Genomic DNA, 16,692 nt, shown 5'->3' on the forward strand with positions numbered 1-16,692 from the left:
ATTCAAATGTTTACACAAAAATATTTAAAAAATTTTTGTTCGATCATGGATGTCTGTTCTCTATGCTTATACAATTTAACACAAGTTTTTCGCTTACTATGCATAGATATTTTGCGTATAAAAAAATTTTTTTGGCAATTATCAACCACATTTAACAGGTATAATTACTCCACTACTCTGTGTATTTGAAATTTGTTTATTGAGGGTTTTAACCAGATGGTCATTCGCCCGGCCACTTTGTCTCTAAAATTATTGACCCACCTGTTTCGTCTACAAGTTGTAAATTTAAAAAATACCCACGGCTCGGCCCAGCTAAAACATTGAGCCGAGTCAAAGTTAACGGCCTGTGTTTACCTTACAGAGTCAGACAAACTACTACAAGGTCGCCGATAAATCAATTTGGCATCCATATTATATATGTTAAAATTGTTATGAGAAGTTGTAATTATCAGATAGATCGCATATTGTTATTCTCCATATGAAATGTGCTGAGAGGAGCATACCCGTTCAACTGAATAGTTGAGCAAATATTTCCCAGTAGCAATTATAAAAAAACTATATTAACATCAGGCCGAAATTCCTCACTGATTTTATTGCAAATTCCCTGAACATTCCATTTTTTTCCAGGTCAAATAGAATTCCCTGATTTTCCAGGAATCGACACCCTGTGATTGGCAAAACAGTCATGCAGGAGCTGGTTCGATAACATGATTGGGACTTGATCGAATTAGCTTGTGACTGTCTTCGCTTTCGTTAAGAGTACGGTGATTCATAAATCAAAAAGTACAGGCAAAGTAAAAAAGTACAGAGTCGAATCAGCTTGGAAGATTACGTAAGATTTATTCAACATTTTAATATTGCAATTACTTATTATTAATTAGTTTTCGAGATAATATTTGTGTCAGATATGAATAATTTGTCTGGTAGCATACCAAATTCAGTAAGAAAGCTTTCCACGTCGGAGCTATCAAACTCATCAGTTAACTCATCAGTAACGCGAACGAAATTTCCAATCATATCTCCAGATTTGTAAATTAAAAGTGCTGGAATCCCGTTTGATTTGAAAGTCATGCTTACACCTGCAGCTAAACTCGAAAATTTGCAAAATTTAACATTTTTATATTCTGCAGCCAAATCAATTAGGGCTTCATTCATGTTCTTGCAAGCCTTATCGTTGCGGTCGTAGATATGAATTATTATTGTTACAGCTGATTGTTCGTCATCTATTGCCCGTAGGAAATCATCTCCACTGTGGAGTTCTACAAGGGTGCCAAATGAAGGAAACTTTCCAGCAATAGCCAACATTTCCGCCATTCGTTTTTTCTGATATTGCAACAGAAAATCCTCATCTAAAAGTTCCGCTAACTCGTCATCAATTTGTTGTTCTTTAGCCTTATCATTTGCAGAATCAGTGCATGTGGTAATACTGAGTTTTTTTATCAAGTCAAGTTTCTCTTTATCTTGACATTCGCGTTTCTCTGATTCCAATTGTTTGTACCTTTGCCAATCTTTGATAACACCTTTTGGACCAGTATTTGATGCGCTTCCAGACCAATGAGTTTGCTCCACTAGTTTATCTTCCGGGACGAATCGTAATTTCGTGCTAGTGCTAGTTTTTCCAACATCTTCATTTTCACTTTCTCCTTCACTACTGCTACAATAGTTATGGATTCTCTCACCCAAGATTTTATCCTCTAACGTAGTCATATCTTTCTATAAAAAGCTAACTAAATTCTCGAACTTTTGGGGGATCGATTTTTTTGAGTAATGCAGAGATGCCAGGTACTTTTTTCAAATGTCTGCAATAATAATTTTAAAAGTCTGGGAAGAACAAAAAATGTCAGGAAAGCTAGTGTAACCAAAAGCTTTATACTCAAAAATCTGCAAATATCTGCAACCAAACTAAAAAATCTGCAAATATCTGCAACCAAACTAAAAAATCTGCAAATATCTGCGTCATCGAAAAAATCTGCAGTTTAAATGAAAAGTCCGCGAATTTGCAGACTTGTCTGCAAATCTGGCATCTCTGGAGTAATGTCAATAGTGCGAGTAATTCATAAATCGACGTCAACATTTCACAAGGCATCCCTGTCAAAAAAAATTGCGGACCAGAGATGCCAGGTACTTTTTTCAAATGTCTGCAATAATAATTTTAAAAGTCTGGGAAGAACAAAAAATGTCAGGAAAGCTAGTGTAACCAAAAGCCTTTATATAGACTTTTCTACGGCTCGTGTACGTACACGCCACATGACACAAATACTACATCTCAAGCTGGTGGAAAATAATAAACAAAGACGGCAAAAGTAAATGGGATTGTTTTCAACCAGGAAGCTTCATTAGTGTTCGTGAGACCGGTCGCAAAGAACTCAATTCAAAAATCTGCAAATATCTGCGACAAATCTAAAAAATCTGCAAATATCTGCAACCAAACTAGAAAATCTGCAAATATCTGCGTCATCGAAAAAATCTGCAGCTTAAATTAAAAGTCTGCTAATTTGCAGACTTGTCTGCAAATCTGGCATCCCTGTTGCGGACGAACATGGTCAGGCCTACACGCTCATTCATAAAAACTCAAATTTGAGTTGCCAGCCACTCAATTTCATTAAACGTGCACGTAGTCAAAAATTGAGTTTTTCTCTTTTACTCAGTTTTGAGTTTGGGATAAAAATGTCAAACTTGAGTACATTTTACTCAAAAGGCAAAAACGAAAAATAATCATTCCGCTTTTTAACACTCGGAATGCCAAGGGGGTAAAAAGTTACGCGGACTACCAAGGGGGTCTAAAAAATGGGAACGCTTACTTTGACCGGTCATATTTCAGCCGTTACATAATCGATTTTAAATCTGTCTTCACCAATAGAAAGATATGTCTTTTGTGAATACGTCAAATTAAAAAATAGAAGAATAGAGTTGTCTACCGTAAGTAACAGTAAAAAGAGTATAACAAAGTCAGCGAGAAAAAAAAATGGGAACGCTTCTTTGACTTGCCATATCTTAGCTGTTTGCTCACCAATTTTAATTCTTTCTTCACCATTGGATAGGCAAATCTTTTACAAAAACAGTGAATAAAGAATGATGGAAATCAAATTTGTGTATCTGAAGTAATTGTAAAAACAGTAATTGACAGTCAGTACAGACGAAATGAGTTTTTCTGTTCAAACAATCGTATCCCGACCGTTTGTTAACCAATTTCAATTTTCCTTACACCAATGCAATCCTTAGAGCTTCTAAACTTGTAATATATGCAATTAATAGTAGATTTTCAAAAATTACTATACTTTTTCGAGTTTTCACGAGATAGGATTTTTACAATGTACGTGGCATAGGTTAATTGAAATTCTTTGCGACTTGTTAGTTTTACGGTTTGAAAATTACTTGTTTACTCAATAGTTCTACTTATTACACATGGATATTATTATATCAAAATGTTTGCACGAACGTGGAGACATTATTGTATATAAGTAACTAAATAATAGAGTGTGTTAGGACGATTCAGTAAATACGAAGAAGCTCAGAATTTTAAAATATTCGTCATATAACTTTAAATTTGAAGCGATGACCTATACATTTTAATACGCCAGTCGATTGTAATTGATGTCGGCTACAATTTCTGAAAACACATTTTTATATTTTCTCAAAAAATAGCCAAAAGTACGTAGAAGTACAGAAATTTCATTTAGTTGGCAAATAACGTCGAATTCAAAGTGATGGCCTATACCTTTTTATATACCAATCGATTATAATTGATTTTGGTTCGAATTTCTGGAAGAACAATTTTTATATTTTCTCAAAAAATAGACAAAAGTACGTAGAACTACAGTAATTTCATTTAGTTGACAAATAGCTTCAAGTATTCAAAGCTATCACCTATGCAATTTATACACCAATCGATTGTAATTGATTTTGGCTACAATTTCTGAAAGAACAAATTTTTATATTTTCTCAAAAAATAGCCAAAAATACGTACAAGTACAGAAGTTGCATTTAGTGGGCAAATAACGTCGAATTCTAAGGGATGATTTATACTTTTTTGTACACCAATCGATTGTAATTGATGGCGGCTACAATTTCTGAAAGAACACATTTTTATATGATCTCAAAAAATAGACAAAATACGTAGAAGTATGGAAATTTGATGTAGTTGGCAAATAAGGTCAAATTCAAAGTGATGGCCTACAGTTTTATATATATACCAATCGATTGTAATTGATTTCGGCTACAATTGTTGCAAGATAAACTTTTCATATTTTCCCAAAAAAAACGACAAAAATACGTAAAAGTACAGAAATTTTGTCTGATTGGCACATAACTACAAATTTCCGTACTTCTACGTATTTTTGTCAACTAAATGAAATTACTGTAGTTCTACGTACTTTTGTCTATTTTTTGAGAAAATATAAAAATTGTTCTTCCAGGAATTCGAACCAAAATCAATTATAATCGATTGGTATATAAAAAGGTATAGGCCATCGCTTTGAATTCGATGTTTTTTGCCAACTAAATGAAATTTCTGTACTTCTACGTACTTTTGGCTATTTTTTGAGAAAATATAAAAATGTGTTTTTTCAGAAATTGTAGCCGACATCAATTACAATCGACTGGTGTATTAAAATGTATAGGTCATCGCTTCAAATTTAAAGTTATATGACGAATATTTTAAAATTCTGAACTTCTTCGTATTGTAAGTAGGGGTTTGCCCACTACTCGGGTTCTTGTTTTCCCGGCGAACCCTTCTTTTCAGGGCGGCCTAGGTGCTTCTACAGAATTTCGGATTTTCGTTTCACAACAAAAAGTAAACAAGCAAATAAACTACTAAATTTACCGACTTTATTGTCCTCCAACTCTCCACTTCACTGCGACTGCTGGTGATTCACTGATCTGCTGCTACCGTTGGCGGGAAGGCGGGCGGTTTCTTCCTACCGGCCGGGACTACAACGGCCGAGTTCTCCCGGAATGGCGTTGGCTGCTCCGGCAGCGGTCCTTGGCGTTTAGCTAGGGAGGTGAGCTTGGCTCTTTTGTTGGAACCTCCCTAGCGACGTTGGCGAATTATCGCCGGATCGTCTTGCTCGCCGCAAGCGATCCTGGAAGTTACCGCAGTCTACTTCCCAGGGGGAACCTTGGTCCGCCCTGCTTTGTTCTCCTTGGCTATTAGCTATAGAGGAGAGCTAGGCTCGTTCGACTTATCCTCTATAGCGAGAACGGTCGATGTCACGGTTCCTTATTATTTAGCCGGGGAAGCGAATAAACTCCTTGACTGTTAGCTTACCACTGTTGGCGAACCGACACCGTAATTTTCACTGTGCCCGAACCACGGGCCGGCAATCTCGACGGGTGATTTTACCGTCGCACTCGCGCACTTCACTATCGTGGCGGGAAACTGTCCCGAAAACAAAACACGTAATCTGGCGGACGTCTGTCTATCGCCGTGGTTCGTCACTTTCTACTCTTTTACGATGGCCGCCTTTTCCTCGATGTCAATATGCCACTCCACCTTCCACCACCACCGTCGCTGTCACCCGCTGAGTAGCGTATTCAGCAATCGTTTTTGCCAGCAAGTGGAAAATTGAAGCCAATCTAAACCCTACTGTTAATTCACAAACATGCAACAAAAATTATCTAATCTAGCTATGTCAACAAAAACGTTCATGGATAAAAAAAAACAAATGAAATTTACATCAAAACATGAACGAACATATGGAACAGCGGTGAGTCTAATTTTATGTAAACAATACACTCTACGGAGTGTATACCCAATAAATGGTATATTTCCACCCAGTGCTAAATTGTTACCCTGACGGGTTACAATCTCGCCCACACCGGGTGGAAAAAAATTGGCAACAATTTTTTTCTAACCTAACACCGATACAATAATAATAACGAAATGAATAAATAAATAAATAAACAAAGAAAAACTAACTAACCCTAATCATTTCTTCTGCAATTTATCAATAATATTCATCACAAAAATCTAATCGACCGGATGTCCTCATCGGTGAACTGTTTGACTGTGTTGGGTCTGATAATACTGACAGCATACGCGAAGCGAGAGGTTGTCAGCCATTAGCATTATTCGGCTATGGGTTGAACCCTAAATTCAATCCGAAAACAAGATCGGTAACAACTCGAAATTCCCAAAATTCTGTAAGTGGCATTGACAATTTTCAATGTTCCAACTTGCAGGGGAACGGTTGTCGGCATTATATTGTTCTTTTCATCGACTGTCCAGAAATGTCTCACGTGTCCTTACGATACCAGTACTACAAGCTTGTGCTGGGGTTTCAATCCAAATACATTCATACAATTATCCCATTCATTCATTCTCAATCACTGGCCTACTCGATCATTCACATTCCGATAAGCACTTCTAATTGACCCCAAAACAATGTTATCTTATCATTCACACATGCACTCATTCACTCTGTTCGATTCCACACTCATACATTCACTCATACAATACCGCTTAACACGTCATCATTTCTCCCACTCACAGACATTCCGGACAAAAGTTTGTATATTCGTCCCTTTTCGCCTCAAAACGCTTCGTACATTGGAAAAGAAACGTTTGAGAGGGACCAAAGAATGTCTTTCGCATAATTTAAAAATCTCGAAATGATTCCCGCTGGAATCAAACGAACCATCCCAGGTTTAACCACAAACCCAAAATTATGCGAAATAAAATTTTATTATTTGATTCGAAATCGAAGACGCGGTATCGTTTTACCCCATTCGCTCTTCCACTCACACTACTCTGATCCAAATCGGGCTACACCTGCATGATGCAGAGCATTGATGTGAACATCGGAGAAACTGTCAAAATTGATGATGATATTTTCATCCATCTGAATGGATGAATGAATCATCCTCAAAATATAAATAAAAACAAAACAGTTCGCGAAATCGGTTCGCAAACTGTTTTTATTATTCCGTTTACGGTCGGTCCCGGAGTAGTGGAACCACTCACGCGAACGAAGTGTCCCCGGCGAAGAGGGGAAAGGTGGTTTTTTATATAGTGACCCAAATAAGGAGAAATTTTATATAATTTAGTGCACCCGTAGGTGCGAGTGTTCCCCACAGAAAGGGGTTTTTGAAAAAATTTATGTTGCCGAACACGGCAGAAGAATGATGTGTATGCATCCGGCGGTGAAAAGACGGTACGATAGGTTCGTTTTGTTTCTTCCAAACACTGGTACTGGTTTGGTAAGAAAGTTTTGTTTACCGTAACCGTCTCGACCGCCGGAGCAAAGCAAATTAGTGGATAATTTGGTTACCTCACTGCGCGAGTGGGGCGCAAAAGAATTTTTTTGTATTTGTTTGCCGAACACGGCAGGTAGTGTATTTAGATGCGTCCGGTGCCCGGGAGAACGGCACGGTATAAGATTAGTGTTTTTTTAATAGAGTATTCCACCCTACCGTAGTCGTCATCGGGGCCGGAGCATAGATTTCGTGCGAGTGTTTGTTTACCACACTGCGTGAGTGTGGCTCTGAAAAATTGCAAGAAGGTGTTGAAGAACCTTCTCGCGGCAGAGTTGGTCTTCCACAATAAAAGTAGAGAAGACGGAGAAATGTTTATTGTTTTTTTTTTATTCGGACCAAAGTCCGTGTTGTTGCCGTCGGGAACTGACGGCTGCTTTTGGAAAACTCCCAAGTGAGTAATCCATATAAAAGCATACCGTCAGTCCACAGACGGCACGGAAAAGTTTTTATGCTGGTTTAAGGAGATTTGCTGGCCAAACTCCGAGATTTTTACCTGCTAAATCCTCCAGCTCGTAGGAGGATACACCTTTTTTTGAGACAATTTTTGCCGGTAAGTATTGTGGTCCAAGTTTAGCATTGTAAGACTCGAGTGCATTCGACAACTTCATGTTTCGACGGTATACCATTTGTCCCGTTTCAAAAGGTTTGGAGAACTTTCGATGACGCAAGTTGTACTGATGTCGAATGCCCTCGCTTGCCTTTGCCAAACTTTTGACCACAATCTCCCGGATTTTGTCTATCCGTTGGTGTCTTGTTTCTAGGTCACCCTCACCGGAAATCCTGCTGAAGTCATCGGCAGATGCCATTTCACACCCGTGTATAATGAAATGTGGACTAAACCCAGTGGAGGAATGAACGGTAGTATTTAGGATGCGCTCCACATCGGTGATGTGGACATCCCAGTTGCGCTGCTCGGTTCGAGCATATGCCCGGATTGCGGTGTTTATCGAGCGATTTGTTCGCTCCACTGGGTTAGCCTGCGAATGATAGCAGGAGTTCAGCCAATGTTTGACGTTGGTTTCTTTTATGAATTGACTGAACTCCTTCGAGGTGAAAGTGGAGGCATTGTCGCTTAGCAGAATTTCCGGGCTGCCATGGCGATTGAACCACTGTTTGCGCAGTATCGTACATAGTGACGTACTAGCGATTTTGCGAACGGGGGTTAACATGACGTACTTGCTGAAGACGTCGAGGACGACAAGCAAGTGTTGATTGCCACGTTTGCTTTTTGGAAGAGGACCAATATAGTCCACAGAAACCATTCGCCATGGTGCATTAGTCGCACGCGACTTACCCATTTCGGGCTGGACTGGGACGAAAGGAGCTTTGATTTCCTTGCACGTCCCACATTCTCGAATAAACTTTCGTACTTCAGATCCCATACGAGGCCAGTAATATCGTAACTGCACTTCGTGGATCGTTTTATCGTATCCCACGTGAAGCAAATTTTCGTGGGTACGTTGAATCAAATCTTGACGGAACTCGGGTGCTGGGACGAGTTTCCAACTGAACCGCGAGTCGCACGGAACAACTTTCGAGTTTACATACTTGAAAAGTTGATCATTTTCTACTTTGAAGTCGGCATAGTCGTCAGGATTTTGGATAACTTTGGACTTCATGGAACAGTACCAGTCTGAGGTGGACAAAGCGGAAACGGCTGCTACGGCCCGGGATAACGCATCTGGAACGACATTGTCCTTGCCTTTCCGGTGCTCAATAGACATGTCGTAGAGTTGCAATTCTAAACTCCAACCACTCAAACGTGAACTGGTTTTTCATTTAGTCTTCAGTATCCATGTAATCGCTGACGAATCAGTGACCAGTCGAAAATGATAACCTTCCAAGTAACCTCGAAAGTGTTCAACCGCCATTATCACCGCCAGACCTTCCTTTTCAGTTGCATGATAGTTCCTTTGGGGAGTGGTCAGTTTGTGCGAAAAGTAAGCAACTACTTTCTCACCCTCGGGATACTCCTGCACCAGAACAGCAGCGACTGCTACGTCACTAGCGTCTGTTTGAAGAATGAATTCTTTGGAGAAGTCTGGTGGGACTAAAACTGGAGGAGTGACTAGAAGTTCCTTAATTTTAAGGAACGCGAGTTCTGCCTCGGAGTTCCAAACTAAGCTCTTGGTTTTCGTTTTGAGCAGATCGGTCAAGGGAGCAGTGACCTCACTGAACCGATTAATGAAACGGCGGTAATAACCGCACATCCCGAGGAAACGACGAAGTTTCGTCACGGTAACCGGTCTCTCGTAGTCGAGAATCGGCTGAATTTTGTCAGGATTGACCTTGAGTCCGTCCCGATTCAACAAATAACCAAGAAACTTTAGTTCGGGGACTCCAAAACGGGATTTTTCCAAATTGATGGTTAGATTGGCTCTTGCTAGACAATCGGCCACTGCTTTGAGCAACTGTATGTGATGCTCGAACGTTTCGCTTACCACGATGATGTCATCTAGGTAGACGAAAACGTAAGGTTCCCATTTACCTCGTCCTAGAACCTGGTCCATCAGTCGCGCCAGAGTAGCGGGGCTGTTGACGAGACCAAATGGTAGACGGGTAAATTGGAACATACCCCTGCCGGGAACACTGAAAGCGGTATATTTGCGACTATCCTTAGCCAGGGGTACCTGGAGAAAGGCCTCCTTCAAGTCTATGGTAGACAGGTACTTCGCCTTGGGTAAGCCGCCCAATATTCGCCCAGGGTGGGGCAAAGGGTATGCATCCCGTACAGTACGCTCATTGAGAGGCCTAGCGTCTAGACAAAGGTGAATTGAGTCGTCTGGTTTCGTGACATCCACAATATTAAGCGACCAATCCGAATCAGACTCCTCGATAATTCCCATAGACCGCCATCGGTCAACTTCTTCCCAGACCTTAGACAGTTTCTTTGGGCTCATATGATAAGGATATCGGCAAACGGGTGCCGCACCTTGGAATTCATCTTTGATGACAATCCTGTGCTCTGTGAATGAGGTTGGGTTTAGCTTTCCGGGCTCTACTGCCTGGAAACACTTCTTTACTTCTTCTACGCGCGCTAACTGTTCCGAAGTGAGTATCGACTCACGCGGTACTTCATCTTCTTCGTCGTCTTCCGATTCCTGACCTGAGTTCAACAGAGCACAGTTTTGTATCTCAGGAGAAATCCCAAAGGCGCGCCAAAAATCCATACCTAGAATGGAGTTGACGGTCAGATGCTCTACTACAAGAGTGCATAGGACCTTTGTCAAATTTTGAAAAGTATACGGGAGATACGCTTGTCCAATTATTGGTAAGGATTGACCATTTGCAGAACGTAGTTCGAATGGTCGTTCCAATCTTTTCAATGGACTTTTCGAAAACTTTCGGTATAGCTTTTTAGTTATAATTGTGGCGTTACTACCACTGTCGAGCAAGGCTTTGAAGGATTTGCCGTACACTGCGACAATTGCAAATGGACGGTTATCGAACGGGTCGTCAAGGACGATGGTTTCGACAGACAACGAATTATCATAGTCCTCATCACGAGCCGGTCGAAAACTGTCGTAAATCTGGGGATTAATTATTAGTTGTTTGGAGCGCTGCTTTACTGCCAACTGCGACTTCAGTTGGTTCTGATCCCGTTTTTTAGGCAGTAAGGGCAATGAGAAACATCAAATCCTTTAAAACCACGCACGATGCAGAAGACCCGATTTGGTTTCCGGCATTCCTCAAATTCATGTCCTTTGTCTCCACAATTGTAGCAGACGCCGAGCACGGGAGGACGATGCTTTTCCACCAAATACTCCAGACACATTATAGGTTTCTGCGGTGGTTCTATGGGTTTTTGATTGTTTCCCTCGAGAATCTTTCCATCCTGATTCCCTTGCTGTTTCTTTTTCTGGTTGTCAGGAGGCTTGCTTGAATCAAGACCTGCCGGTTTGGCATTCTTGCTCCAAAACGTTTTGGATTTTGCGTTGCCGTTATTCTGTCCACCTCCCTTTTGGTTTTGATTATTATGTTTTTGTTTGTTTTGTGGTGGATTGTCAGAATAAGCAGCGACTTCCCGAGAAGAACCGAAAACTTTCTGATAAATCGGCGTCTTGGAGGCGTCGATCGATTTACCAAGACTCATCAATTCTGAAAGCGTGTTCACTGGCCTGAGGATTAGCATTTGTTTATAGTCGGCTTTCAGGTTCCGCTTGAGCACGTCGAGTTTTTCGCTCGGTGCCATTGGAACCGTCATCGCACGAAATATTTTCTCCATTTCCAGGAAATATTCCTGGAAAGATTCGTTGCGCATCTGCCGGCGCAGGAGAGCCTTCATTTTGAGCGTAGCATCAAGTTCAGGATGTACAAAATTTACCTTGAGCTCGCATACAAGATGGTTCCAGTTAAACAACCGGTTTTGCGCACGTATAGCCTGATACCAGGTCAAAGCATTGCCAGTGAACAAATGCATCGCAGAATTGAAAAGTTCATCTTCGCACATTTGTTCACACGCAGCGTAATTTGCTACGGTGTCCAAAAACTCATTAAGTCCAGTTCCTTCATCAGTTCCAGCATACTTCCGAATTTTCCAATCAGCGACGCGTTGCGGGTTTCGCGAGTAATTCCTGGGGAGCACCATCGATCTGTTTCCCGCATTGGTGGATATCGAAAAGTTCGGATATGATGGTCCCGCCAGCTGTTCGGTCAATTCAGGAACGTAAGGCTGGTTCTGAGTTTGGTACGGGGCTGTGAATCCAGTATTCTGTTTCGGTTTCTCGATAGGAAGTGATGGACATAGATTTTGTTGACCCGAGAATCCTCGCTTCAACACAAATTGATCGGGACTGGGCGCCAGTGTTGGGCGAGGAATCTCTGGTTCATCAAATGAATCGGGTACGTCCATCAAACGCAAATCTTCCAGATCGGTCTGCAGATCCTTCTCGGAAGCACTTTCCTTCTGATGTACTAGTGCCCGAAGTTCATTCACGGATTCACGAAGTGAGACAACTTCTTGAACCGTCTTTCTCAAAACTGACGAAATTGTTGTCAGTGAAGCAATCCCGCCCATTAGCGTTTCGGTAGCTTTTGAAAAAGCATCAGACCCCTGAGACGCTAGGGCTTTATTATCGTCGGATTGCTGTCGCAATTGTCGAATCTCGTCCCTCATCTCGCACAAGACACGCAACAGGTCGTCCCCTACGAGCTGTTTAGAAAGAGATCCTTGGTTATCGGAAGGATTGGATCCCTGTGGAATTGCAGGTACGTCTGTACTCAGCAAATCTCCCAAAATTTCTCCATCCTCCCCTTGTTGGTTGTCGGGAGGAAGTGCTGCCTGTTCGTCATTAAAATGACTGGCATAAACTGCTAGAACTTCCTCCAGCAACCCTGAAATTTCCTGGTTGACCTCCCCTGCCGCATAATTTCGGATAACCTGGAGCCTAGACCCCAAATGAAGCAACCGTGTTCGGTAAATCTCCTTGTTTGGGCACCGGTACTGGAGATCTTCCTTGATTGTTAGTAATTTACCAAGGCAGACCTCCTTTTCTTCACCCACGTCACCCCGAAAATTACGGACTAATTCCCTCCGAGACGACCGCTCATGCGACAAAATTCCCCGAAGACGCCGCTGCCGCTGTACACCCGAAAGATCCGAATCAGGAGAGATAAAAATGCTTCGAGATAGCAACTCAAAATCCAGCTCATCGAAATGTAAATGATCGACGCGCATGAACACACACGCTTGGTTGAATTTCTCCAACGCCATCATAAATTGCGCTATATTGGAAGAAATCACCAAAACACAAAGCATGTAAGTACTGGTACGGTAAAATTTCTCATTTTTCGCCCACTAACGATTCCCTTAAAATTTCAGGAAATCAAGCTGCTCCAAAAATGTCTCAAACCGGGTTGAGAATTCAAGGCGATTGGCCACCGCAACCGAATAAATGACAACAACCTTCAAACTACTCGTCCGGCAGACCAAACACAAACAACGCAATCCACAAATTCGGACAAAAAAAGGAAAATGCAAAAATCAAAAAATAATACCAAAAATGTAAATAAATAATAAATATACGACCGCGGAAAAATATTGCGGAAGAAACCTCACCACTGTTCTACGAAAATCCTTGATTTAGTAGAAGCACCCCACACTCCGGAAGAAAAAAATATTTTCCAAAATAGGAAAATATTTTTTTCAGTGTGTTTTGCGCTGTGCGCCAAATGTAAGTAGGGGTTTGCCCACTACTCGGGTTCTTGTTTGCCCGGCGAACCCTTCTTTTCAGGGCGGCCTAGGTGCTTCTACAGAATTTCGGATTTTCGTTTCACAACAAAAAGTAAACAAGCAAATAAACTACTAAATTTACCGACTTTATTGTCCTCCAACTCTCCACTTCACTGCGACTGCTGTTGATTCACTGATCTGCTGCTACCGTTGGCGGGAAGGCGGGCGGTTTCTTCCGACCGGCCGGGACTACAACGGCCGAGTTCTCCCGGAATGGCGTTGGCTGCTCCGGCAGCGGTCCTTGGCGTTTAGCTAGGGAGGTGAGCTTGGCTCTTTTGTTGGAACCTCCCTAGCGACGTTGGCGAATTATCGCCGGATCGTCTTGCTCGCCGCAAGCGATCCTGGAAGTTACCGCAGTGTACTTCCCAGGGGGAACCTTGGTCCGCCCTGCTTCGTTCTCCTTGGCTATTAGCTATAGAGGAGAGCTAGGCTCGTTCGACTTATCCTCTATAGCGAGAACGGTCGATGTCACGGTTCCTTATTATTTAGCCGGGGAAGCGAATAAACTCCTTGACTGTTAGCTTACCCCTGTTGGCGAACCGACACCGTAATTTTCACTGTGCCCGAACCACGGGCCGGCAATCTCGGCGGGTGATTTTACCGTCGCACTCGCGCACTTCACTATCGTGGCGGGAAACTGTCCCGAAAACAAAACACGTAATCTGGCGGACGTCTGTCTATCGCCGTGGTTCGTCACTTTCTACTCTTTTACGATGGCCGCCTTTTCCTCGATGTCAATATGCCACTCCACCTTCCACCACCACCGTCGCTGTCACCCGCTGAGTAGCGTATTCAGCAATCGTTTTTGCCAGCAAGTGGAAAATTGAAGCCTATCTAAACCCTACTGTTAATTCACAAACATGCAACAAAAATTATCTAATCTAGCTATGTCAACAAAAACGTTCATGGATAAAAAAACAAATGAAATTTACATCAAAACATGAACGAACATATGGAACAGCGGTGAGTCTAATTTTATGTAAACAATACACTCTACGGAGTGTATACCCAATAAATGGTATATTTCCACCCAGTGCTAAATTGTTACCCTGACGGGTTACAGTATTTACTGAATCGTCCTAACGCACTCTATTATTTAGTAACTTACATACAATAATATGTTTCTCCACGTTCGTGCAAACATTTTGATATAATAATATCCATGTATAATATGTAGAACTATTGAGTAAACAGGTAATTTTCAAACCGTAAAACTAACAAGTCGCAAAGAATTTCAATCAACCGTATGCCACGTTCATTGTAAAAATCCTATCTCCTAAAAACTCGAAAAAGTATAGTAATTTTTGAAAATCTACTATTTATTGCATATATTATAAGTCTAGAAGCTCTAAGGATTGTATTGGTGTAAGGAAAATTGAAATTGGTTGACAAACGGTCGTGATACGATTGTTTGAACAGAAAAACTCATTTCGTCTGTACTGACTCTCAATTACTGTTTTTACAGTTACTTCAGATACACAAATTTGTTTTCCATCATTCTTTATTCACTGTTTTTATAAAAGATTTACCTATCTAATGGTGAAGAAAGAATTGAAATTGGTGAGCAAACAGCTAAGATATGGCAAGTCAAAGAAGCGTTCCCATTTTTTTTCTCACTGACTTTGTTATACTCTTTTTACTGTAACTTACGGTAGACAACTCTATTCTTCTATTTTTTTAATTCGACGTGTTCACAAAAGACATATCTTTATATTGGCGAAGACAGATTTAAAATCGATTATGTAACAGCTGAGATATGACCGGTCAAAGTAAGCGTTCCCATTTTTTTACCCCCTTGGTATTCCGAGTGTTAATAAAACTACAAATATGTTCATTGTTATTTCAAATGTCATTTACCTGATCCTCCAGGCCGTTGTCCATGCGTTTACGATGACAGGAAATATAATCCGAGGGTCTTTCTCGACGTCTACTTCATGCCGATCGGCATCTTGAAGAAATTGCAGAAACTGCAAAAACACAACTGGAAGTTAGATTTGGAAGCAAGAGAATTCAATGAAACCTACCTTCTAGTTTTATGAACGATCAGCTCTTGTTTAAGTTTAAGTCGACGCCTGACTCTGCACTTTTTTGAGAACAAGTAGTTTTTTCACTCAGAACTTTGAAAATTTAATGATTACTCAAGAGATGAGTTAGTTCTACCCAAATTAAGACTCATTTTTTGACATATTGCTATGACTTTTGAAATTGAGTGCTCCGAACTCAAATTTTGAGTAGTTCTGAATGAGCCTGTAGGATACCCAGTAAACCTTGAGGCGGCTAGGCGGGTTAAACTAGATGCTGCCGATCGGTAAGCCATTGAAACTCTGTTCTAGGCTACCCGCCGTAACTTGCCGTTCACAGTAAAAGTAGTGTGGGTAGGATCCGCCAGCTGGCTTCTTCTTATATTTTACTAATCCCTGTTGAAAACGACATACCCCCACTCGACCAATGTTGCCAAAATATTTGTTTTGTTTCGGTCGTATATTTGTTCTGATTAAAATATTCTATATTATGTACACGGTTAAATCACAGAGAACAGACATCCATGATCGAACAAAAATATTTAAAAACGTGTGTAAACATTTGAATTAATATACGATAAACACTTGCGCCGCCACACCAACCTATCCTAACTATCCGTCAAATCCATTCCCGAACCGGTTAGAAATCCTGAATGGATTCAGTATGGAATCTTGCTCAAAGAAAACAACCCATTCCGACTCTATCGGTTGATGCATTTGAGCTGGAATTCATGCTGGAAGTCCGAACCGGTTCCGAACTAGTTTGACTGGGTAGAGGAATAACTGCTGTCAATTCTGTCGAAATCAGCCACAAAAAATATGATGACAGTAGCGCACCTGGTTTGGATATCCCAACTACCTTCGAAACCGTTAGAGATTTTACACAAGTTGAATGCTGAAGATGGACGTCTGTTCTCTGTGGTTAAATAAAACAACCTGCAGCATAAGTTCTTTTAACTTACTTTTGAGTTGTGCGTCGCTTTCGCACTTATTAGTGTTGTCAAAAACAAAACGAGAGATTCGACTCAGTCGAGGTCTTCTGTGGAGGAAGGTACTTTTGAGTTGTTTGGGGTATACTCAAAATTAGGTAAATTCAACTTAAATTTGAGTATAAAAAACCTATCAATGAGTTGTAATTTTAATTTTTGCCGAGGTTAAATGGAAACTACCTTCAACACGGTTTAC

General features: G+C 41.0%; 1 protein-coding gene across 1 annotated transcript; it reads right to left on the reverse strand.

Moving 5' to 3' along the window:
* Nucleotides 1-820: 820 nt before the first annotated feature.
* Nucleotides 821-1,844, reverse strand: LOC131682896 (phosducin-like protein). Its single transcript, XM_058964701.1, has one exon. The coding sequence runs from the start codon at nt 1,705-1,707 to the stop codon at nt 874-876; it is 834 nt and encodes a 277-aa protein (XP_058820684.1). The 5' UTR covers nt 1,708-1,844; the 3' UTR covers nt 821-873.
* Between the last annotated feature and the right edge of the window lie 14,848 nt (nt 1,845-16,692).

Source organism: Topomyia yanbarensis, chromosome 2 (assembly GCF_030247195.1).
Source record: "Topomyia yanbarensis strain Yona2022 chromosome 2, ASM3024719v1, whole genome shotgun sequence".
NCBI classification, from domain to species: domain Eukaryota; kingdom Metazoa; phylum Arthropoda; class Insecta; order Diptera; family Culicidae; genus Topomyia; species Topomyia yanbarensis.